Below are 23,855 nucleotides of genomic sequence, written 5' to 3'. Positions count from 1 at the left end.
AGAGAAGTTTTTCCCTCTTGACCCAAAGTCAAAGTCAAGTGTACTTGTCAGCTCCTTTACAGGGTAGATTGTTGTTGTTGTATTTGTTTGGTTGATTTTGGACTACATTGTAACAAAGGCATTTCCCTTTAGAGTTTCTGGGTTTGTTTCCTGAGGGTATGCTCTGCCCCACCTCTAATTTGTGTGAGACTGAAGACTTGACTCTGTTTCCCTTGATATGATGTCCTTAAGTTCTGAGGGTTTGAGTTTCTGCCAAGATAGATTAAGATTCAGGGTAACCATTAGTTTTAGTAACCACTTAATGCTCTGTATTCATACTACTACATTTTCAGTCCTTGAGGATCTCCCTTATTTTCCTACAAATTCAGTGTGCATTTGTACTGATGCCTTGTATTTTATATTTTCAAGTATTTGATTGTGAGAGGGTTTCAAATGTCTAGCTACCATATTTCTAGAAGGGAATTTCCAGTATTTCCTTTTTTTTAATGACTTACATTAACTCCAGTTAATATACAGTGCTGTATTAGTTTCAGATGTATAATATATTGATTGAACAATTCCATACATCACCTGGTGCTTATCATGGCAAGTGCACTCCTTAATCCACATCACCTACTAAACCCATACCATACCTCCTCCCTTCTGGTTACTATTAGATTGTTCTCCGTAATTAGGAATTTGTTTTTCTCTCTCTCATTTTATTCCCTTTGTTTGTTTTCTTTCTTAAATTCCACATAAATGAGATCATTGGGTATTTGTCTTTCTCTGATTTATTTTGTTTAGTGTTATACTCTCTACCTCCATCCATGTCCTTGCAAATGGCAAGATTTCATTCTTATGGCTAAATAATATTCCTCTGTGTGTGTGTGTGTGTGTGTGTATGTACACATACAGCACATCTTCCTTACCCATTCATTTGTTGAATACTTGGCCTGCTTCCGTATCTTAGCTATTGTAAATAATGCTGCTGTAAACATAGGGGTACATGTATCCCTTTCAATTAGTGTTCTTATATTCTTTGGGTAAATACCTAGTAGTGAGATTGCTGGATCACAGGGTAGTTCATTTTTCACTTTTTGAGGAACCTCCATACTATTTTCCAGAGTGGCTGGACCAGTTTGCATTCCTGCCAGCAATGCACAAGGGTTCCTTTTTTCCCAGATCCTTGCCAGTGCTTGTCATCTAGGGTTTTTATTTTAGCCATTAGACATGTTTGTGGTGATAGCACATTGTAATTTTGATTTCCATTTCCCTGATGATGAGTCATGTTGAGCATCTTTTCATGTGTCTGTTGTCCATCTCTGTCTTTTTTGGAGAAATGACTGTTCATTTTTTAACTGGCTTATTTGTGTTTTTGGTGTTGAGTTGTATAAATTCTTTATAGATTTTGGAGACTAACCCTTTATCAGATACATCATTTGCAAATATCTCCTCCCATTCTATAGGTTGCCTTTTAATTTTGTTGTTTCCTTTGCTGTGCAGTAGCTTTTTATTTTTATGTAGTCCCAATAGCTTATTTTTGCTTTTGTTTCCCTTGCCTCCAGAGGCCTATCTAGAAAAAAGTTGTTGTGGCCTATGTCAAAGAAGTTACTGCCTGTGTTTTCTTCTAGGATTTTTATGGTTTCAGGTCTCAAATTTGAATCTCATCCTTTTTTATGTATGGTGTAAGAAAGTGATCCAGTTTTATTCTTTCCCATGTAGTTGTCTAGTTTTCCCAACTCTAATTTATTAAAGAGACTAACCTTTTCCCATTGGATATTCTTTCTTGCTTTGTCAAATATTAATTGACCATATAGTTGTGGGTTTATTTCTGGGTTTTCTATTCTGTTGCGTTGATCTGTGTGTCTTTTTTTGTGCCAGTATCATCCTGTTTTGATTAATACAGCTTTGTAATATAACTTAAAGTCTGGAATTGTGATGCCTTCAGCTTTGCTTTTCTTTCTCAAGATGCTTTGGCTTTTTGGGGTCTTGTGTGGTTCCATACAAATTTTAGAAAGGTTTGTTTTAGTTCTGTGAAAAATGCTGTTGATATTTTGATAGGAATTACATTAAATATGTAGATTGCTTTGGGTATTAGAGACTTTAATGGTATTTTTTCTTCCAGTCCATAAGCATGCAATGTATTTCCATTTCTTTGTGTCATATTCAATTTCTGTAATCAGTATTTTACAGTTTTCAGAGTACAGGTCTTTGACCTCTTTGGTTAGGCTTGTTCCTAGGTATCTTATTTTTGGTTTAATTATAAATGGGATTGTTTCCTTAATTTTTTTTTCTGCTGCTTCATTATTGGTATAGAAATGCAACACGTTACATTGATTTTGTTGTTGTTGTTGTTGTTGTTTGAAGGGGGAGGGTTGTATTTTATATTTCTTTTAAGTAGGCTCTACAGCCAACATGAGGCTTGAACTCACGACCCTGAGCTTAAGGGTCACATGCTCTACTAACTGAGCCAGCTAGGCACCCTGTATATTGATTTTGTATCCTGTGATTACCGAATTGTTTATCAGTTCTAGCAGTTTTTTGGTGGAGTCTTTAGGATTTTCTTTCTTTCTTTCTTTCTTTCTTTCTTTCTTTCTTTCTTTCTTTCTTTCTCTCTCTCTCTCTCTCTCTCTCTCTCTCTCTTTCTCTTTCTTTCTTTCTTTCTTTCTTTCTTTCTTTCTTTCTTTCTTTTTCTTTCTTTCTTTCTGATTTTATTTATTCATGAGAGACACAGATCGAGAGAGAGGCAGAGACACAGGCAAAGGGAGAAGCAAGCTCCATGCAGGGAGCCCGATGTGGGACTCAACCTTGAGTCTCCAGGATCAGACCCTGGGCTGGAGGTGGCGCTAAACCGCTGGGCCACCCGGGCTGCCCTAGGATTTTCTTTCTTTCTTTTTTTTTTTTAAGATTTTATTTATTTATTCATGAGAGACACAGATCCATAGAGAGGCAGACACACAGGCAGAGGGAGAAGCAGGCTCCATGCAGGGAGCCCAACATGGGACTCGATCCTGGGTCTCCAGGATCACTCCCTAGGCTGTAGGTGGCGCTAAACCGCTGAGCCACCGGGGCTGCCTGGATTTTCTATATATCTGCAAATAGTGAAAATAATTCTTCCTTAACCAATTTGGATGCATTTTCTTTCTTTTTGTCTGATTGCTATGGCTAGGACTTCTAGTATTATGTTGAATAAAAGTGGTGAGAGTGGACATCCTTCTTCTTTTCCTGACCTTACAGGAAAGGCTCTCAGTGTTTTCCCCATTGAGTATGCTCTTTGCTGTGGGTTTTTCATATATGGCCTTTATTATGTTTTTGTTTTTTGGGGTTTTTTTGCTTGTTTGTTTGTTTAAGATTTTATTTATTTATTTATGAGAGACAGAGAGAAGGCAGAGACATAGGCAGAGGGAGAAGCAGGCTCCATGCAGGGAGCCCGATGCGGGACTCAATCCTGGGTCTCCAGGATCACGCCCTGGGCTGAAGGCAGCGCTAAACCACTGAGCCACCTGGGCTGCCCTTATTTATAAAGCTTTATAAGTTTTATTTTATGTGGCAAGAATTAGTTTAAAAATTAAAATGTTGGGATCCTTGGGTGGCGCAGCGGTTTGGCGCCTGCCTTGGGCCCAGGGCGCGATCCTGGAGACCCAGGATCGAATCCCACGTCGGGCTCCCGGTGCATGGAGCCTGCTTCTCCCTCTGCCTGTGTCTCTGCCTCTCTCTCTCTCTCTCTCTCTGTGTGACTATCATAAATAAATAAAATTAAAAAAAAAATTAAAATGTTAATTCTCTTGCAGATGAGGATAGAAATAATAAAGAATAATAAAGTGGCACTTATATAACAATGTTATGGGCTCTGAAGTCGGACAGCCTTTGGTTTATATCTCATTTCTGCAACATAACTGTATGACGTTAGGCAAGTTACTTAACCACTTAAGCCTGAGATATCCCTTGAAGAAAAGGTATAGATACACCAGTAGTGGAGTGCTGGGGTGGCTCAGTTCGTTAAGTATCTGACTCTTGATTTCAGCTCAGGTCATGATACCAGGGTCTTGAGGTTAAGCCCTATGTCAGGCTCCACACTCAGCAGGGAGTCTGCTTCTCTCCCTCTCCCTTTCCCTCTGCCTCTCTCCATGTCTCATGTGTATACTCTGTCTCTCACTCTCTCAAATAAAAAATAAATCTTAAATATAGATATACCAGTAGCATCAACATCATAGTATCACAAACACTAATTTTGTGCATGTAAAGCACCTAGGCACACTGTCTGTATTGGTGAATAAATGAAGAATCCTTGAATAGCTTCCAGGTTTGTTGAGATCTCATAAAGCAGGGATTGACAAACTTCTTTTTCAAAGGACTAGACAGTAAATACTTCAGGCTTTATCAGCCACATTCTGTCTCTGAATGTATTCTATTTCGTTTGGGTTCTGCTTTTTGCAACCACTTAAATATGTAAAAACAATTATTTTTTATTTTAAGATTTCATTTATATGAGAGAGCAGAGGGAGTGGGAGAAACAGACTCCCCAGTGAGCACAGAGCCCAACTTGGGCCTTAATCCCCAGACTCAAGGATCATGACCTGAGCTGAAGGCAGACACTTCACCAACAGAGCCACCCAGGTGCCCTGTAAAAACAATTCTTAACTCATAGGCTGCAGGCTCAGTTTGGCCCATAGGCTGTAGTTTGCCAGTCCCTGTACATAGCACTACTAGAGTTTTCAAAAACTTACTAAGTTGTTACCTTTTTTTAAAATTTAAATTTTAGTGAACATACAGTGCAATATTGGCTTCAGGAGTAGAATTCAGTGATTCATCCTTACAACACCCAGTGTTTATCATAAGTGCTCTCCTTAATACCCATCACCCACCTAGCCCGTCTGCTACCGACTTTCCTCCATCAACTTTCAGTTTGTTCTCTGTCCTTAAGAGTCTCTCATGGCTTGTTTCTCTTTGTCTTTTTTTTTTTTTCTTGTCCCTGTTCCCATATGTATATTTGTTTTCTTAAATTCCACGAGTAAGATTATATGGTGTTTGTCTTTCTCTAATTTAATTCACTTAGTGTAATACACTATATAGCTCCATTCACATCATTGTAAATGACAAGATTTCATTTTTTTGATGGTTAATACTCCATTGTGTATATATACCACATCTTTATCCATTCACCAATTGATGGACATTTGGGCTCTCTCCATAGTTTGGCTATCGTGACTACCATAAACATCAGTGTGCATGTGCTCCTTCAGCTCTGTATGTTTGTATCCTTTGGGTGAATACCTACTAGTGCAATTGTTGGATTATAGGGTAGTTCTATTTTTAACTTCTTAAGAAACTTCCATACTGTTCTCTAAGTTCTTTAATAGATTTTGGATACTAACCCTTTATCTGATATGTCATTTGCCTATATCTTCCTTCCATAGGCTGCCTTTTAGTTTTGTTGATTGTTTCCTTTGCTGTGCAGAAGCTTTTCACCTTGAAGTTCCAGTAGTTCATTTTTGCTTTTGTTGCCTCCAGCAGTGTGTCCAGTAAGAACTGGCCAGGCCAAGGTTAAGGAGGTTTCTGCCTGTGTTCTCTAGGATTTTGATGGTCTCCTGTCTCGCATTTAGATCTTTTATCCATTTTGGATTTATTTTTGTGAATGGTGTAAGAAAGTGGCCCGGTTTCATTCTTCTGCATATAGCTGTCCAGTTTTCCCAACACCATTTTTTGAAGAGACTGTCTTTTTTTTCATTGGATATTCTTTATTGCTTTGTCAGAGATCAGTTGACCATGTAGTTGTAGGTCCATTTCTGGGTTCTCTGTTGTGTTCTGTTGATTTATGTTTCTGTTTTTGTGCCAGGACCATACTGCCTTGATTACTGCAACTTTGTCATATAGCTTAAAATCTGGAATTGTGATGCCTCCAGATTTTTTTTCTTTTTTTCACGGTTGGGTTTGGCTATTTGGCATCTTTTGTGGTTCCTTGCAAATTTTAGGATTGTTTGTTCTAGCTCCGTGAAAACTGCTGGTGGTCTTTTGATAAGAGATTGCATTAAATGGATAGATTGCTTTGGGTAGTATGGACATTTTAACAATGTTTGTTCTTACAATTCCTGAGCATGGAATGCTTTTCCATTTCTTTGTGTCATCTTTCTTTCATAAATGTTCTTTTTTTTTTTTTTTTCTTTTTTTAAGATTTTTATTTACTTATTCATGAGAGACACAAAGAGAGAGAGGCAGAGGGAGAAGCAGGCTCCATGCAGGGAGCCTGACGTGGGACTCGATCCCAGGACTCCAGGATCACGCCCTGGGCCAAAGGCAGGCACTAAACCGCTGAGCTACCCAGGGATCCCCATTTATGGATCCCCATAAATGGTCTGTGGTTTTTCAGAGTACATATCTTTTACCTCTTTAGTTAGGCTTATTCCTAGGTATCTTTTGGTTTTGGGTGCAGTTGCAAATGGGATCTTAGATTTCTTTTTCTTCTACTTTATTGGTGTATAGACATGCAACATATTTCTGCACTTTGGTTTTACATCCTGCAACTTGCTGAATTCATGTTTCAGTTCTAGCAATTTTTTTGGTGTAGTCTTTCAGGTTTTCTACATACTCTATTATGTCGTCTGCCAATAGTGACAGTTTGACTTCTTCCTTGATGTTTTGGAGCCTTTATTTCTTTTTGTTGTGTGATTACTGAGGCTAAGACTTCCAGTACTTTGTTTTTACCTTTTAAACTTTTAGCTTTGATTCACCAGTTTATTGCATATTAGGGGTTATATATTTTAGTTGCTAACATTTGTGTTTTTATATAGCTATGTTTTTTCTCCTACTCATCAGCCAACTTGCTTTTAAAATATAGTAGTTGAGACCATTTGCTTGGGTTCTTCATCAGTTATTCTCTTAAGTCCATATTGTAGTAGCTAAGCAGCTGTAATCTAATATGAAACTTTTAGGAGTTTTTGAAAGATAAGTAACCATAAAAAGCAGTAACCATAATTATCTTATTTATATAGTTATTTCCATGTGGGCTTGAGCACTTAGGCCTATTCTGTTTTTATCCTTAATAATATTTTCTCAAAATTTTTTAGGGTATGTATGTATGTATTTATTTATTTATTTATTTAATAGAGAAAGTGAGAGTATGTATGCAAGCATGAGCAGGGGGAGGGGAAAGGGAGAAGCAGACTCCCTGCTGAGCAGAGAGCCTGATGCAGGGCTCAATCATGACCCAAGCCGAAGGCAGACACTTACCTGATTGAGCCACCCAGACGCCCCAATATTTTCTCAGTTTCTTTTGTGAATAGCACAACCGGTTTTGAGGGATGCCTAGGTGGCTCAGCGGTTAAGTGCGTCTGCCTTTGGCTCAGGGCATGATCCTGGAATACTGGTATCAAGTCCCACATCAGGCTCCCTACATGGAGCCTGCTTGTGTCTCTGCCTCTCTCTTTCTGTGTCTTTCATGAATAAATAAATAAAATTTTTAAGAAAAGGTTTTGGGACTTAGACAAGCCTGGGGAGTTATTGGAGCATCGTAATTTTCAATTAATTGGAGTTTACTCAGAATACTTAAAACCCTGACATGATTTCTGTTGTCATTCCTAATGTAAGATAGAAATAATGACAATACTTCTGGTGGCCAAGAAGATGAGATAGGTTCATATCCTTTCTTCATTGTGTACCTACAGTTTTTGTGAATGTGGGCATTATTCTCAGGCTTCATGTTACCTTTAAGTATAAGATAAATTATCTGCTAGAAAATACTTATTTTTCTCTTTCAGGTGAAGCTGTGAAGTCTGAAGTTGAGCCCTTTAATGACTCTACTCATATTTCTCCGCAAAAAGAAAACCAGTCTTCTGCCACTCATTGCCTCCCTGATGCTTCTACAACTACTGAAGAAGGTTTATTTAGCCAAAAGAGTTTCCTTGTTTTGGGGTTTAGTAATGAAAATGAATCTAATATTGCAAATATCATAAGAGAAAATGCTGGAAAAGTCGTGTCCCTTCAGAGCAGAATTGTTGCTGATTATGCTGTGGTTCCTCTGCTGGGGTGTGAAGTAGAAGCAACTGTAGGAGAAGTCGTCACAAATACATGGCTGGTAAGAAAACCCTGTAGCAGTTGAAATGTAGTGTTGAAGGATATCAAATGCCGAAAATGTTAATGTTTATTTCCTGGACATTTGAGTTTAGGTAAATTGGTGTTTGTGTTTGAGCACGATTTAGGTTTTGTTTTTAGCAAAGTAAATTGTAAGATAGGAAAATGCATAAGCTTCTTGGGCCCAATCCTGGTCGAGTAGAGCATATTGTTTCCCCAGGGCCACAGCAGCAGCATTACTTCATAAGAAGTTACTCCAGGTCATCTCCTACTATTTCAGTCTTCCCTGTTTTCACACAACCAAAGCATGCGTGCACTTTTGTATTACTCTTTGTTATTGGCTAAACAGTGGGAACTTCACCAATTTTTTTTAAACTTTCCAAGAATTAAGAGGAAAATTTATAAACTAATACTTGGGAAGAAATTAAATTTACGGCAATATTTAGTAAGTTAAATGATTAACCTGATTGATCTTAATATCCTGTATAATGAGTTGATTTCTTTAATATAATGTGAAATGTACTGAAAATGAGTATGTGTGAGGTTATGTTAAAGTAAAACTGCTTTTTATCTAAACTAAATTTACTGCTTCTGTAACTAAAAGTGTTAGCCACTGGTTGGTTATTTCAGGTTGCTGTTTTTGTTTCTCTTGTTTTTAAAAGGTAACTTGTATAGACTATCAGACTTTAATTGATCCAAAGTCAAATCCTCTCTTCATGCCAGTTCCATTTATGGCAGGAATGACTCCTTTAGAGGATTGTGTTATTTCATTCAGCCAGTGTGCAGGAGCAGAAAAAGATTCATTGACATTCTTAGCAAATCGCCTTGGAGCTAGGTACGTAGTATTTTTCTGTGCACCTGTTCTCATGGTGTACCTTTTATCTGTTTTGGCGTATTGGTGAACATTCAAATTGGAATTGGCCAGGGGATATCTTTATAATGTTTATGGGTAGTGTGTAATGTACCTGTGTGATGACTCAGTACTACTAGATGAATACTTAGCAGAGATTAAGACCATGGGCATTAGTGCTTACCTACCAGGAAAGGGGATGTTTAAAGCTAATACAAGGGCCATTATTGAATATTGCACATCTAAGCACTATTCCTTTCCACGGCCCATATGGGCGATTTATTCTTTTTCAGTAATGAAGATTTGGGAAGGGGAAAAAAATGAACTTGAAGGTTACTTCCAAAATCCAAATTAGCCCAACCCTTAAGTGTACCTTAGGTGGGGACTATTTTAAACGGGAAGTAGAAACTATTATATCAGTAAATGTAAATGAACTCAACTTTTATATTTAAAAAAAAAAGTTCTTGTGGGTTAGATCTTGAAGCAACACCTAAAATCATTTTAAACAGGAGACACACCTAAAACATTGATTCAGAACAGCTGGGGGGAAAAAAAAAGATGGGCAAAGGTATGTCAAAGAACTGTAAACAGAAAGGAGGGATTCCACTTCTAATGTCAGACAAATTTGGATTCAAATGAAAAGGCATTAAATAAGAAAAAGAAGAGCAATGTAAATACAGAACTATTCACACTACATTTAAAACATATACCAAAAAGAGCATGACTGTTGTTCATAAGATAAAATAGGAAATACAAGGGTGGAATCAATAGAAATACATTATTTGTAGGAGACATTAATTCCCATCTTTTACTTGATGAGAGGTCAACATAGAAAACAGGGAAGGATCTAGATTTCAGTAGCATAGTCATCTACCCTGAAACAGTGAACATACCTTTTTGAGTGCCTGTAGAGCACTTATAAACATTGCCTATAAAGAAATTGGCCACAAAGAAACCTTAATAAATTCCTTAAAGTAGAAAGAGTACAGGCAATACTCTCTAATCATGATGCAGAAAGACTAGAAATGAGTAGTAATAAATAGAAAACTGGACATTTTAGAACTATTTCATAACCCCTTGTTCCAAGAGGAATTCAAACCCATTTATAAGCCTAGAAATCATTATCAACCCAATGGTAATAAGGAATCCCAGTGCCCAGACTATGATACTAAAATACCATTTTCTGCTAAAAGAAACTAAAATGTAAAGAAATGATTAATTCCAGATCTGGGGCAGGAAAGGTGCCAATGAGTCTGGGACACTTGTTGGACCAGATAGCAAGGACTATTGAGGAATTTGTGTCAAAAGGACCTCCACTGGTCAAAGACAGGAAAAATTTTAAGAATCACTAGAGAAAATAATGGCAGTGTTTCCAAACACATCAAATAATGTTTAAATCATGATTTCATAATAACACCAAGCAAAGCGAATCAGTCATGTTTGAAAGATGTTGGGAAACCAGGCCATTATTTTGAAAGCTGTTTAGATAAAGAGAAAGGATCAAGTATTTATCTTGCCTTCTCCATGTAATCTGTATCATAGTACCATAATATTGGATAAGACCGTTTCCCTTTAAGAGATCTTCCAACAAATAAATGAAATAAGATAGGATTATAACTCCTAATGAATGAAAACATCTAGGCCTTGAAAATCAGTAATCACATGATACAGAGGAAAACATTATATGCCTTGTGCTGAAGAACACACTACCACCTAAAGTGGCCTTACCGAAATGATAAAACCTCAATCTGATGAAGCCTCTACATTCAACTACCGATTTATAGGAAATAGAATAATATGTTAAACTATAGTACAGGAATGCAGTTAGCAAAATCCAGACTCAGATAATTTTATGTTATAAATAATAGCAGTGGATAGTGAAAGAGGATGAAGCCTATAAGCCAGAAGACATTTTTAAAAAACTGTAGTGCCTAAGAATGCACTATGTGATAAAACTAAAGAAAGATAAGGAACTGATTGCCATAAATATCCAAATAGTGGCTAGTATTAAGAAGGGAGGTAAGGCAGGCTTGCAATTGAATAAGGGACACATAGGAGAGGTTCTGAAGTGGCTGACAAGATTCTGTTGTCTGATGTAAGTGATAGATACAAGGGTTTTCACCTTAATTCACTAAATTGTGTATTTCCTTTATTGCTGTGTTCTGTATTTGAATTATACTAAACAATAAAAAACTTTTTAGAAAAAAACTGAAGTTGCAGGAAATCTAGAAAGTAACAGAAGTGTGACACCAGATCCCACATAAGCAATGCTTGCAGAAAAATTCAGCAAAGTGACTGTATAAAAAACGGTAAATTTTACAGTATAAATTTCTGTATTTACTATACAGAAATCATTGACCTTCATACAACCTATTAGAAAAGCTAATGAAAACTAAGTTTATAATAAGAGATAAAATACTTAACAGGTTTAACATGAAACTTGGAAGAGCTGCAGAAGCTTATAAGATGCTAGTAAGAGAGTTTTTTGAATATATTTTGTAAAACCTCACTAAATAAGTGTGGCTTTAATAAGTTGCAGAAAGTTCAGTGAACAAAGTCTAGAAATAGACCCAAATACACACAAGAATTTTTGTGTATGATAAAAGTGATATTCCAATCATTGAAGAAGAGAGATGGCTATTCTATTTAGTAAATAGGATTAAAAAAATTTGGAGTTCCGTCTCATACCAAATAAATACCAAATGGATCAATGAGTTAAATGTGAAAAATGAAATCATTAAAGTACGAGGAAAAATGTGGGAAATTTAAAGAATCTTAAAAGTGGGGACTTAGAGTATAAAACCCAGAAGTTATTACCAAAAAAAATTCTAAATGTATGTCAAGTGATGGACATCTCTCCCCACACCGCATGTTCTCTGTGTTTAACATTCTGTGATCTTGAGCAAGTCACATAATTCTATCTTTTCCCAGGTTTCTTTACAATATTTTGTAAGATATTGGTATTACACAAATATAAAGAGTACCAAATAAGATTATGTGTGAAAATGCTTAGGGGAGACACAGTGGGCTAGAAAGGTACAATGTGTTATTCATACCATTGCTATGCTTCCTAGCTGTTCCATGCTTCCTTTTGGGAAGAAAGGCCAGAGTAGGTTGATGATGACTAATTAAGGAGGTAAATTTCAATATATCAACTTTTTATCAGTGAGTATTATCTTATACTTAGAACTCTTAACAACAGTTTTATCAGAAACTTCCTTCTTAACTTGCTCACTAGTTGTGTATATGACCATTTGCTTTTATTTAAATATAATTTTCAGCGTTCAAGAATTCTTTGTTCGCAAATCCAATGCAAAGAAAGGCATGTTTGCCAGTACACATCTTGTATTGAAAGAACCAGGTGGTTCAAAATATGAAGCTGCAAAGAAGTGGAATTTGCCAGCAGTCACCATATCTTGGCTGTTGGAGACTGCTAGAATGGGAAAGAGAGCAAATGAAAACCATTTTCTGATTGAAAAGTCAACTAAAGAAGGTTAACACTTTTATTTGTTCTTTTATATGTAGCTTTACAATCTGATGGTTTCTGGGACATGAATATATCAAAGCTTGTTTTCCATTTTTCACGTACAGTGTCATGCACTGCTGTTGAACATTCCTTATTGGGTGGCAAAATAAATGTGTTTATAGCACAGATATTTAATTTATATCTGCTTTCTACTGCAGGCACTGTCTGAAAGCTGGAAGATACGAAACAATCTAGGAGGATTCTGGGGTCTAAGCGTTTGAGGTCTTAAGATGCGGGCTAGGACTCTGTTTACCTTTTCTTCTGTGTCATATGCTGACACCATGTCATTCATGTGCTCTCTGGTCCTCTCATCTTTGGACTTCTGCGTTTTTCCTGTAACCCACATCAAGCTTGCCTCTTCATCCCTATCTTTCAGTTCTCAGCTTGAATGTTACTTTCCATGTGGGAAATCTTCCTTAACTCACCAAGTATGGCCTTTGTCTTGCCAGAATTCCCTGCGTTATCTCTTTTATACCTCTGATCCCAGTGGTCTAATTCTAGTTTGCTTTCATGTCTTCCCTACTCAGGTACAAGCTTTGAAAGGGCAAAGAATACTCGTGTCTTGTGCATTATATATTTCTGTTGTCTAGCATTGGACCTGGTGTGGCATAGCCATCTAATAAGTGTTTTTGTTAAATGTTGAAAAGGGAGGATCCCTGGGTGGCGCAGTGGTTTGGCGCCTGCCTTTGGCCCAGGGCGCGATCCTGGAGACCCGGGATCAAATCCCACGTCGGGCTCCCTGCATGGAGCCTGCTTCTCCCTCTGCCTGTGTCTCTGCCTCTCTCTCTCTTTCTCTCTCTCTCTCTCTCTGTGTGACTATCATGAATAAATAAATAAAATCTTAAAAAAAAATAAAAATAAAAATAAAAAAATGTTGAAAAGGTAGGCAGGTGAGAGGACAGTTGCTCTTCTTCTAAGATAATGGCACCCCAGGGCAAACTTCAGGGACAAGTCAGTAGCTTGGGAACAGGTCTCAGAACCATTACTTACCCAGACAGACTAGAAATTTTACAACTGAGGCAAAGTGATATTTATAGATCATATTAAAATTTTATTAAGAACTTTGCAGAAACATCACTGTAGTTGTTAACTTGGAATATATGTAATTGGGATTTTTTTTTAAGCCTGCCGTTGACTAAAATGACAATTTTTGGCAAATTGTGAGGTTTATTGAAAATATTTCAAGTTAAGATGAAACAGGAAATCTAATTTCATTTGTTTCAGTTGACATGGTTTGTCTGATTTAACATGTATTTTAACACATTGTTTGATTTGTTTTTTGTAAAGTAGGTATATAACTTTGTGATTTAAAGTGCACTTGTGGGACACGTGGTTGAACGTCTGCCTTTGATTCAGGGCATGATCCCAGGGTCCGGGACCAAGTCCCACATCAGGCTCCTGCAGAGAGCCTACTTCTCCCTCTGCCTATGTCTCTGCCTCTCTCTCTCTCTCTGTGTCTCTCATGAATAAATAAAATCTTTAAAAAATAAAAGTAAAGTGCATTGTGAGGGTTCAGTCAGTTAAACATCTGCCTTCAGTTCAAGTCATGATCCCAGGGTCCTGGAATCAAGCCCCACATTGGTTCCATGCTCTGTGAGGAACCTACTTCTCCCTCAGCCTCTGCTGCTCCCCCTGCTTGTGTGCTTTCTCTCCCTCTCTATTTCTCAAAGTCTTAAAGTGCATTTGAGAATTCATATGAAAACTAACAATACGATATAAAAATGTCAGCCTCTTTAGAGACAAAAGATGGCCTTAGTGGTTCACGTTTCTTTCTTGTCATTTTAAATCTCTAGAACAAAGTTTGGAAACTGAAATAACAAACAAGGTGAATCTAAATCCAGATACTCCAGAGCATCCTGTTGCACACCTGGAAACTCAGAGGAAAACAGCTGTTACACCTTTAGATATGAACCGCTTTCAGAGTAGAGCTTTCCATGCTGTGATCTCACAACACACCAAACAGGTTTCGACCTCCTCGCCAGTGGGACAGCCACTTCAGAAGGAGCCCTCCTTACATCTGGACACACCATCAAAGTTTCTGTCCAAGGACAAACTCTTCAAGCCTTCCTTTGATGTGAAGGTAAGGTTTATAGAAAATGGCCCTGGAGTTAACAATTTTGTAGTATATAAAGTTAAAGCTCTACATTCTGCATCACTTTTAAAGTTTATAATAGTAAGTTTTCCAGAGATATTGGCAGGTAGATTCATTTTACTGAGTCCTATCATATACTTAGTGTTGAGATAAGAGCCGGAGATAAAATAGTGTGAAATCAGGACTGGGGGCTGGGGCGTGTGGGTGGCTCAGTGGTTGAGCATCTGCCTTTGGCTCAGGTTGTGATCCCAGGGTCCTGGGATCAAGTTCCACATCAGGCTTCCCACAGGGAGCCTGTGTCTCTCAGGAATAAATAAATAAAATCTTAAAAAAAAAAATCAGGACTGGGTTCAAGTCCTAGACTGTCACGAACAGTATGATTCCAGACAGATCATTTAACATATACAGGTATAGGCTTTTTCTTTTGTACAGAGAGGATATCACTTGCTCTGAAAACTCACAGATTTATCATAAGGATCAAATGAAATGATCTGATGAAATAATCTTATAAACTATGATATAAACCCATTGCTACTTCTTTTTTTATTGTAACAGTATACTTAGTGCTAAATCTTGAAGAATGTGTCTATTACCTTATTTTGTAGTCATTTCCTTTGAAAAATGAGTTAAGTCTGCATCTTTGTTTGATCTCCTGAGCACTGGACTATGGCTCCCTTTCTAAGAAATGTATTCACAAATCAAGAACTCATTTGACAATAAATGGTTTCCTTTTTTCCCCAAAAAATTATTTTCTTCACTATTCCTTTAGTAGATGTTTCAAATGGCTATTCAAATCATTGATCATGAAAGAAAAAATGCACAATTGCAGTACTAGTCCTCTATTGGAGTTTTGCTGATAGGGTAATAAGCAGTATTCTGGGGTACCTGGGTGGCTCAGTTGATAAAGTGACTCTTGATCTCAGGGTCAGGAAAGTTCAAGCTCAGTGTTAGGCTTTAAAAAATAAAGCAACATTCTAATAATTTTTACTGGTGTGTTTTGGAGTAGGGTTATAAAATTTACAGACTATTCATCTTCAAAAAATAAATATGAATTAATATTTGGGACATTTTTTACCAAGTGAAACCTTGCTCACATCTTTTTCTAAAGTAATAATTTTATACTATGGTTAACGCTGCTCACTATGCCTTAAGAAATAGAGAAAAACCATTAGTTTGAAAACTGAGATCTAGAATCAGGCTTTGCTTTTTGCTGCCTTTTAAGGCAGGTCAACCTCTTTGGGCTCCATGATCCCCATCTATAAAATTGTAGAATATATTTAGATGATCTCTAAGGTCTCATTGCTCACAGACTCTTTGAATAGTAAATGAGATGATACTAGAAGGCAAGAAAATAGCAAAAATATTCCCAGTCATTGACACCATTCTTCTTTAAGATACCTTGCAGAAAGTTGATAGTTCTGAAATGGTCTCAGTGAAAGGCACAAGACACACTTAAAAATTTTCTCGTTTATTTTTATTTTATTTTATTTTATTTTATTTTATTTTATTTTATTTTAATTTATGATAGTCATACAGAGAGAGAGAGAGAGAGAGAGAGAAGCAGAGACACAGGCAGAGGGAGAAGCAGGCTCCATGCACCGGGAGCCTGACGTGGGACTCGATCCCGGGTCTCTAGGATCACGCCCTGGGCCAAAGGCAGGCACCAAACCGCTGCGCCACCCAGGGATCCCAAATTTTCTTGTTTAGAAGCAAGTTTACTTAGCAGTGTTGTTTGTTCTTTTTGTTTTGAGGTTTTTGGTTGGGGTTTTGTTTGGGTTTTTTTTGTGTGTGTGTTTTGGGGTTATTTTTTTGGTTTTTGGTGATGCATAAAATGGTACTTCATCTTACAATCAGTGGTTCTTCAAATTGATGTAATATGGTATATTGAATGTTTTCTCTGAAAACAGAAGAGCCCATGAAATAATCACAAAATTGAACATCTGTTAGGCCTTACATTTTTAAAAAAATCTCCTGTTTAGGGGCAGCCCGGGTGACTCAGCGGTTTAGCGCCGACTTCAGCCCAGGGCCTCATCCCAGGGACCCGGGATCAAGTTCCCACCTAGGGTTCCCTGCATAGAGCCTGCTTCTCCCTCTGCCTGTGTCTCTGCCTTTCTCTCTCTCTCTCTCTCTCTCTCTCTCTCTTTCTCTCATGAATAAATAAATAAAATCTTTTAAAAAATCTGTTTAAACTTAATTTTTAATTGGCATACATCAGAAAAGTACAAACGTGCTGCTAAATGAAATGTTAGTTAACAGTTAGAAGGCCACTGTACATGTTCAGAAAGAGATCATTGCCAGTGCCACAGAGCCTTCCTCCTGTCTCATCACTGTTTCCTCCTCCCAATACCAGAGATAACACTCGTGACTTCTAACACTGTAGGTTTGTTATGCTTGTTTTTTAACTTTGAAACATGTGGAATAATATGCATTTTTCTGAGTCATTTTTGTTCAGCCTTTGTTTGAAAGCTGTGTCCATGTACCTGTAACTTTAGTTTATTGATTTCATTCCTGCATAATCTATTACATGGGTATATAGACATTCTTGTGCATGTCTCTTGGAATATGTGTGCATGCATTTCTTTTTGGTATATGCCTAAAAGTAAAATTGCCGGGTCATATTTCAACTTTAGTAGAGACTAACAAACTGTCAAAATGGTCGTATCAATTTATACTCCTACTAATAATTTGTTGAGCAGCCAGTGTCCCCCATTCTTGCCAACAAGGAATTAAAAGTTTTTTTTTTTAACTTTTCACTTGGAAATAATTCTTAACTTATAAAAAGTTACAAAATAAAAATACTAGAAGGAACATTTGCACACCCTTTATTCAGAAATAGTTTTCATTACTTTCCAGATGGAAAGACTTTGTGTTTTTTGATTTCTTGTTTTATTAGAAAGAGTGATCTATCTAATCAGAGTGTTTATAATATTTCTATTCCATAGAACTTACTGATCTTTGTGGCCTGTAATGTGATCAGTTTTTGAGAACATTTTATGAAAAGATATATTCTCTATCACAGATAGTCCTTGCCCCGCCCCACCCCCCATACACAGAAGATCATTTTTTGTTTTAACTCATCTCATACTAAATGGTGTTTTCAAGTTTTCTAATATAGTATGTTTCTGGTTCTTGCATCACATATGGTTTTGTTTTAGGTGGGTGATTGCTATATTAGTGCATAGATACTCATAACTATTAATGTTACTTGAAATGTGTCCTTCATCTCATTTAATACTTCTTGGCTTGTAGTCAACTTTAAGTATCAGGATTTCAATCTCTTCTATCTTATGACTTTTATTTGCCTTATAACTCTGTTCATTATCTTATTTTAGCCTTTTGGGATTGCTGTATTTTAAATGTAGAATTGAGTTTTACTTTATGAGTCATTCTAAAGAGCTTTTTCTTTCAACGAGGTGACTTAAGCCCATTCACATTTAATACGATTTATATGTGGTCTCAATTCTGTCGTATGTTGTAATTACACATGCATGTATGTTACATGTTTCTTCACATATTGTGTCCTCTGTTTGGGAGGGTTTTTTCCTTTTTCATATTTAGGGAAGGGTTTGTTAGTTTTATTCTTAGGGTGTCCTTAACCCCCTTCTTAACTTTTTGTCAATTGTAAATTATGTTTTGACCCCTACTTATTATTGCTTCTGTTGCAGTCAGTGGTCTTACTCTGTTTCTCCATTTTCTCTCTTCCACTCTTTTTAATTAATTTATCTACTTTGTCAGAAAATAGTGTTTATATATACTTTAAACCCATGGACCTCACCCTTGTTTTAGTCTCTTTTTTTAAAACTTTTTTTTTTTATTGTTTGTTTAAAGATTTTATTTATTTAACAGAGAGCACACAAGGAATGGGAGAGGGAGAGGGTGAAGTAGAGAGCCCAATATGGGACCCTATTCCAGGACCCTGGGATCATGACCTGAGCCAAAGGCAGATGCTTAACTAACTGAGCCACCTAGGCACCCCACCCTTGTTTTAGTCTTAACTCTAAGGTCAAATATGTGAAATGCTCAGTTCTTGTCTTTTGTGAAATTTCACTGTCATCTGTTGGTAGGATAAAGGCATCCTCTAGAATACTCGGGAAAGACACGTGTACAATATTTCCTGAGTTCAGCACATTCAAAGCCTTTACCACGGCCGTGATTCTTTGACAGATTGCATGGATATACTGTTCTCAGTTTGCTTTTTTTTTTCCCCTTGAGTTTCCTAAAAATGCTACTCCACTGCTGCCTTTCTTTGTGTATATTTTTGAAAATTCTGATGCCAATCTAACTATGTTGTTTTTTTATGATATTTCATCTTTTTTTTTTTTTTTTTGGCCTGAGGACCATGTGGAGTTTTCTTTTATCTTTAAAGTCTAATTTTACAAAAATATGCTTAGATATTGATTATTCTCCATCATTTTTCCCTGATACATGGCAGTTGTTTAAATGTTTGGAATTTAGATCCTTCTCCAAATTTTTGGTCTGAGAGATGAGAAGAATGGAGCTGCCAATCAACTGAGTTGAATGGAACGGGTTGGGATCAATACCTCAGAGCAAGAGTTTGTATTTTGGGTACATAGATATCCAAGTACCGTTGTCAAATAGACAGTTACGTATATAACTTGAAGTTTGGGCAATGATTTGGGCTAGAGAAAGAAATTTGGGGATTAGAGTTTGTAGGTGATATTTAAAGCCATATGGGAATAGATGCCAAGAGGGCAGTAGAAAAAATGTCCAAGGAACACTCTGAGGGGTTCACATTTAGAGGAGGAACCAGCAGGAGAGACTGAGAAGGAACCACCCATGAGGGAAGAGAAAGCCTTAGACATTCTTAGAAGCCACATAAGAAAGTATTTGAGGAAGGAATAGTTAACTGTGTCACATGCTGCTGAAAGTCAAGAAAGGTGAGGACAGAAAATTGACCACTGGATTTAGCATTATGGTAGGTTGTTGGTGATCTTAACAGAAAGGGTTTTGAGGACATGGTGGAAATGGAAAGCAGTGTAGACTCAAAAGGGAATGTGAGAAGTTTATAGACATTGAATATAAACAATGCTTTTGAGGGGCAGCCCCCGTGGCACAGTGGTTTAGCACCGCCTGCAGCCCAGGGTGTGATCCTGGAGACCCGGGATTAAGTCCCACGTCGGGCTTCCTGCATGGAGCCTACTTCTCCCTCTGCCTGTGTCTCTGCCTCTCTCTCTCTCGCTCTCTCTGAATGAATAAATAAATAAATCTTTAAAAAAAAAACAACAATGCATTTGAGGAATCTTACCTGTAAAGGGGAACCAAGAAATGGAGTCATTGCCATAGAAGAGTCAAAAGAAGGTTGTTTTGTTTCAAAATAGAAAAAATTAATTATATACCATTGTGGCCAGTCTAGTAGAGATTCAGTTGATGATGCAGACAAGAGGGGAGAATTGCTGAAGCCACATCCCTTGAATTGGTGAGTAAGGGTGGGATCTAGTGCTTAACTGGAGGGAAAGCAGTGTTAACAATGGCACAGGTGCAGAAGGCAGGTAGATGTGGTATGGGAGGTTCTGATTTCTTTTTTGTTTGAAGAATCTTTTTAAATGCTGTATAGAAATGTTTAAAAAAAATTAGCAAATAGAAAGCCTTACCATGTCCTCACAAAAAAGATTAAACATCATAAGGATCTATAAAGGTAATGTAGATCCTACTAAAAATGCAAGCAAAAAGTTTTTTTTTTTTTTTAAGATATTATTTATTTATTCATGAGAAACACAGAGAGAGAGGCAGAGACACAGGCAGAGGGAGAAGCAGGCTTCCTGAGGGGAAGGCAGGACTCCCATCTCAGGATCCCAGGATCATGACTTGAGCCAAAGCCAGACGCTCAACTGCTGAACCACCCAGGTGCCCCAAAAATAGTATTAAAAATATGAAAAGAATGATTGATGATAGGCACTAGCCCTACTAGTTATTCAAACATCATGTGAAGTTGCAGTCATTGAAGCCGTCAGTGTGTCATCAAATGAGCACTCAAATTCATACACTCCATACATAGGAGAATGTATTATATGATGAAGGTGGCATTCAAACCAGGCAACTGGGTAACCATCTGAGGAAACAGTTGGGATGAAAACTCACCCTTTACATCAGAATACATTTCAGGGGATATTTATTTCAATACAAAAAGTGAAGGCATAAAAATTACACAACAGGCCGTGAGTTAGTTTTTCAATAATCCCACCATTAGAAAGACCTTTCTACCTGTAACATACACCCTAAAAGAAATAAGAGAGTCATATGAATCTGACAGCATTAAAAAAATTCTCCACATTCAATTGCAGATTTTATAAATGTGCGTTATAAAAGTCTTTAAAAATTCTCCCTGGCAAAAACTTGACAAATGACAAATTTGGAACAAATGTGTATATATCTCAGTGGATATGTGTACATATAAATTCATACAAATATATTCAGTGAATAAAAAAAAGAGAGAAACCAATGGGAAAAATGGCAAAAAATAGGAAGACATAACTGTCACAAAAAATTAAATAGAAATGTTATATATGCATAAAGATGTTTAATCTCATTTAGTATTAAAGGGTGGGAAATTAACCTATCAGGCAAAAAAGAAAAATCTGATTACCCACTGTGCCGTCAAGCATGTTGAAAAATACTACTGCTTTGCTCATGAGAATGCCAACACTGTTACATAGATTTTGCTTAAATGTTTCCGTTTACTCTTACATGTGCAAAATGGTGTGTGTACAATGGTGGTGGTCTGTTGCATTATACTGGCAAAAGATTAATCTAAATATTCATCAGTTGAACAGTGGTAAATACAGTCAGCTGTGTGTATGGAATACTGTTAATACAGATTGAAAAGAGAATGAGCAGCAGTGGCCTGGATAGTGGTGGCCCCTTCTCATGAGGGAGCTGTGAGTGGCTCGGGAACAGGAATATATCTTGTGCTTTTCAGGTTTTTCACAATTCTCAGATCTGTCTGACTGATTAACCTTACAGTTCAGATCTTGCTTATAAGCCATCCCTGATTGTTTCCATCTGTGTTTAGTACTCTTTGTTCATTTTGCTTTTTGATGTTCTTCATTTTAACTGTACCTCCCACTCTAAGATTCAGCCAAATATGATGAGCAGAGCTGAAAATATAAGTGTGCTAGTTTCTTTGAACCCATTTGCCGGACAGTATGAAATTTTTTTATTATGTTTAGATACAGATAATATTTCATTTCTTTTATTGTTTGGAGGAGACTAAAGCTGTAATCCAATTAGTTTTGAAAATTATGTCTCTTCTCTCTCTCCTTTTTTCTCTTTCCATGTACTCTTGACCTTCCTTTTCCCTTCTCTCCCTTCTCTTCTGTCATTTCCTCCTCTTCTACTTTTCTTTCCCCCCCTTTCTGTCTCCCCTGCCATACATATAGGATGCACTTGCAGCCTTGGAAACTCCAGGAGGTCCCAGCCAGCAGAAAAGGAAACTGAGTACACCACTTTCAGAAGTCATTGTCAGAAACTTGAAACTTGCTTTAGCAAATAGCTCTCGAAATGCTGTTGCTCTTTCTGCCAGCCCTCGGCTGAAGGATGCCCAATCAGAGAAGGTAGAATTAGATCACTTATTAAAAGCAAGTTGTAGGTAAAATATTTCTGACAATAAGAGTTGATCTGTTTCTTTTATTCTCCATGGACAGGATGAAGCTCCAAAGCCACTTCATAAGGTAGTGGTATGTGTGAGTAAGAAACTCAGTAAGAAGCAGAGTGAACTGAATGGGATCGCAGCCTCTTTAGGAGCAGATTACAGGTAGTTGGCCCATCTTTCTGTTTGGTACTGATACTGTCTAAACGTATAGGAAAACCTAAAGTTAATTGTGAGTATCCACAAAGGAACATTTACTTTGCCTTTTAGTGTGTCATTGTCTACAGTATCTCCAGTTGATTTTTCATTTACTCTACATCCTTGAAAAATGCCCTCTCCTGTATCAATTCATGTTGATATATATATATTCTTTAAGATATATACAACCAATATTTGAAAACCTATTTTGTGCCACTCACTATTCTAGAAACTTGGGTTCTGTGAATTTAATAAGTACAGTCTAGAAGAATCCTGACGAAATACATTGAATAAGAGTCCTAGGACAGTCACTCATATGAGGTATGAAATTAAGCATATTTGTACCTTAGTGACTTTCAGAGTAGAGTCCTTTTGTGAGCAGTACTAGAGAACTGCAGCCTTCCTGTATTCCAGTGGTCTTTTTGTAGGATGGTTTAATTTCTATTCATTTTCACTACTTTGGAGACATAGATGATCAGATCTGCCCTCCACCTGACTGCCAAGCTAGAGACAGGCCTCTAGCATAGATGTCATATGTGCCAGGGATTGAAGGAGCCTTACCCATGCCAGCCAATCCTGAATCAATCATACTCTGCAGTGCTAGCTTCCTTGATCATTTGTATTCAGCTATTTGTAGATTAGCATAATGATTGGTTCTACAAGTAACAGTTTGAGAAGTATGTTTGGCTTTATCTTCCCCTTTGGTAAGTCTTATTTTGGTTAGCATTCTATTTGATAAATTAGATCAGGAGAATATAAAAATAAAATGTATCTGGAATAGTTATAAGTATCTTAATGTGTTTAATGTATCTGTTGTAGAAAATCTTTTTACGGGATCCCTGGGTGGCGCAGCGGTTTGGCGCCTGCCTTTGGCCCAGGGCGCGATCCTGGAGACCCGGGATCGAATCCCATATCAGGCTCCCGATGCATGGAGCCTGCTTCTCCCTCTGCCTGTGTCTCTGCCTCTCTCTCTCTCTGTGACTATCATAAGTAAATAAATAAAAATTTAAAAAAAAAAAAAAAAAAAAAAAGAAAATCTTTTTACTTGTTTAGACTAATATTTGTATTACCTGTTTTATATATATTATTATATAATAACTACTATATGATTATGTATTATTATACTCCTCTTACCTTTTACCACTTTCTGGCTCTTAGTATGAACCAAGCTTTATCTTGTTTCATTCCCACAGGAGTCCTTTGATGAGAATATATACTTTTGTCAAAATTGAATGCTTTATTGTTGATTGTTTTTGGATGTGAACTTGATGTAAGACGTAAAAGGAGGGGATCCCTGGGTGGCTCAGTGGTTTAGAGCCTGCCTTCGGCCCAGGGCGTGATCCTGGAGTCCTGGAATCAAGTCCCACATCAGGCTCCCTGCGTGGAGCCTGCTTCTCCCTCCCTCTGCCTGTGTCTCTGCCTCTCTCTGTGTCTCTCATGAATAAATAATAAAATGTTAAAAAAAAAAAAAAAGGCATAAAAGGAACCTCTAGGACTTGAATTTTAACAAGACTTAAAATTCCCATCTTCTTGGTGT

At 37.2% G+C, this 23,855-nt stretch overlaps 1 protein-coding gene across 7 annotated transcripts in view; it reads left to right on the top strand.

Annotated features, from left to right (window-relative positions):
• The window catches only part of TOPBP1 (DNA topoisomerase II binding protein 1), a 61,738-nt gene that overhangs the window by 15,286 nt on the left and 22,597 nt on the right, over positions 1-23,855 (top strand). For 6 of the 7 annotated variants that reach the window (XM_038570917.1, XM_038570914.1, XM_038570916.1 and 3 more), the window contains 6 exons: positions 7,734-8,050; positions 8,709-8,881; positions 12,178-12,389; positions 14,216-14,502; positions 21,912-22,085; positions 22,176-22,285. In XM_038570917.1, the coding sequence (XP_038426845.1) occupies positions 7,734-8,050; positions 8,709-8,881; positions 12,178-12,389; positions 14,216-14,502; positions 21,912-22,085; positions 22,176-22,285 (1,273 nt within the window). The remainder of the gene's footprint in view (positions 1-7,733; positions 8,051-8,708; positions 8,882-12,177; positions 12,390-14,215; positions 14,503-21,911; positions 22,086-22,175; positions 22,286-23,855) is intronic. The other variant, XM_038570918.1, reaches the window with a different exon arrangement.

Source organism: Canis lupus, chromosome 23 (genome assembly GCF_011100685.1).
Source record: "Canis lupus familiaris isolate Mischka breed German Shepherd chromosome 23, alternate assembly UU_Cfam_GSD_1.0, whole genome shotgun sequence".
In the NCBI taxonomy this organism is placed as follows: domain Eukaryota; kingdom Metazoa; phylum Chordata; class Mammalia; order Carnivora; family Canidae; genus Canis; species Canis lupus.
Note: the sequence above shows the minus strand (reverse complement) of the source record. Positions and strands in the feature narration are given on the sequence as shown.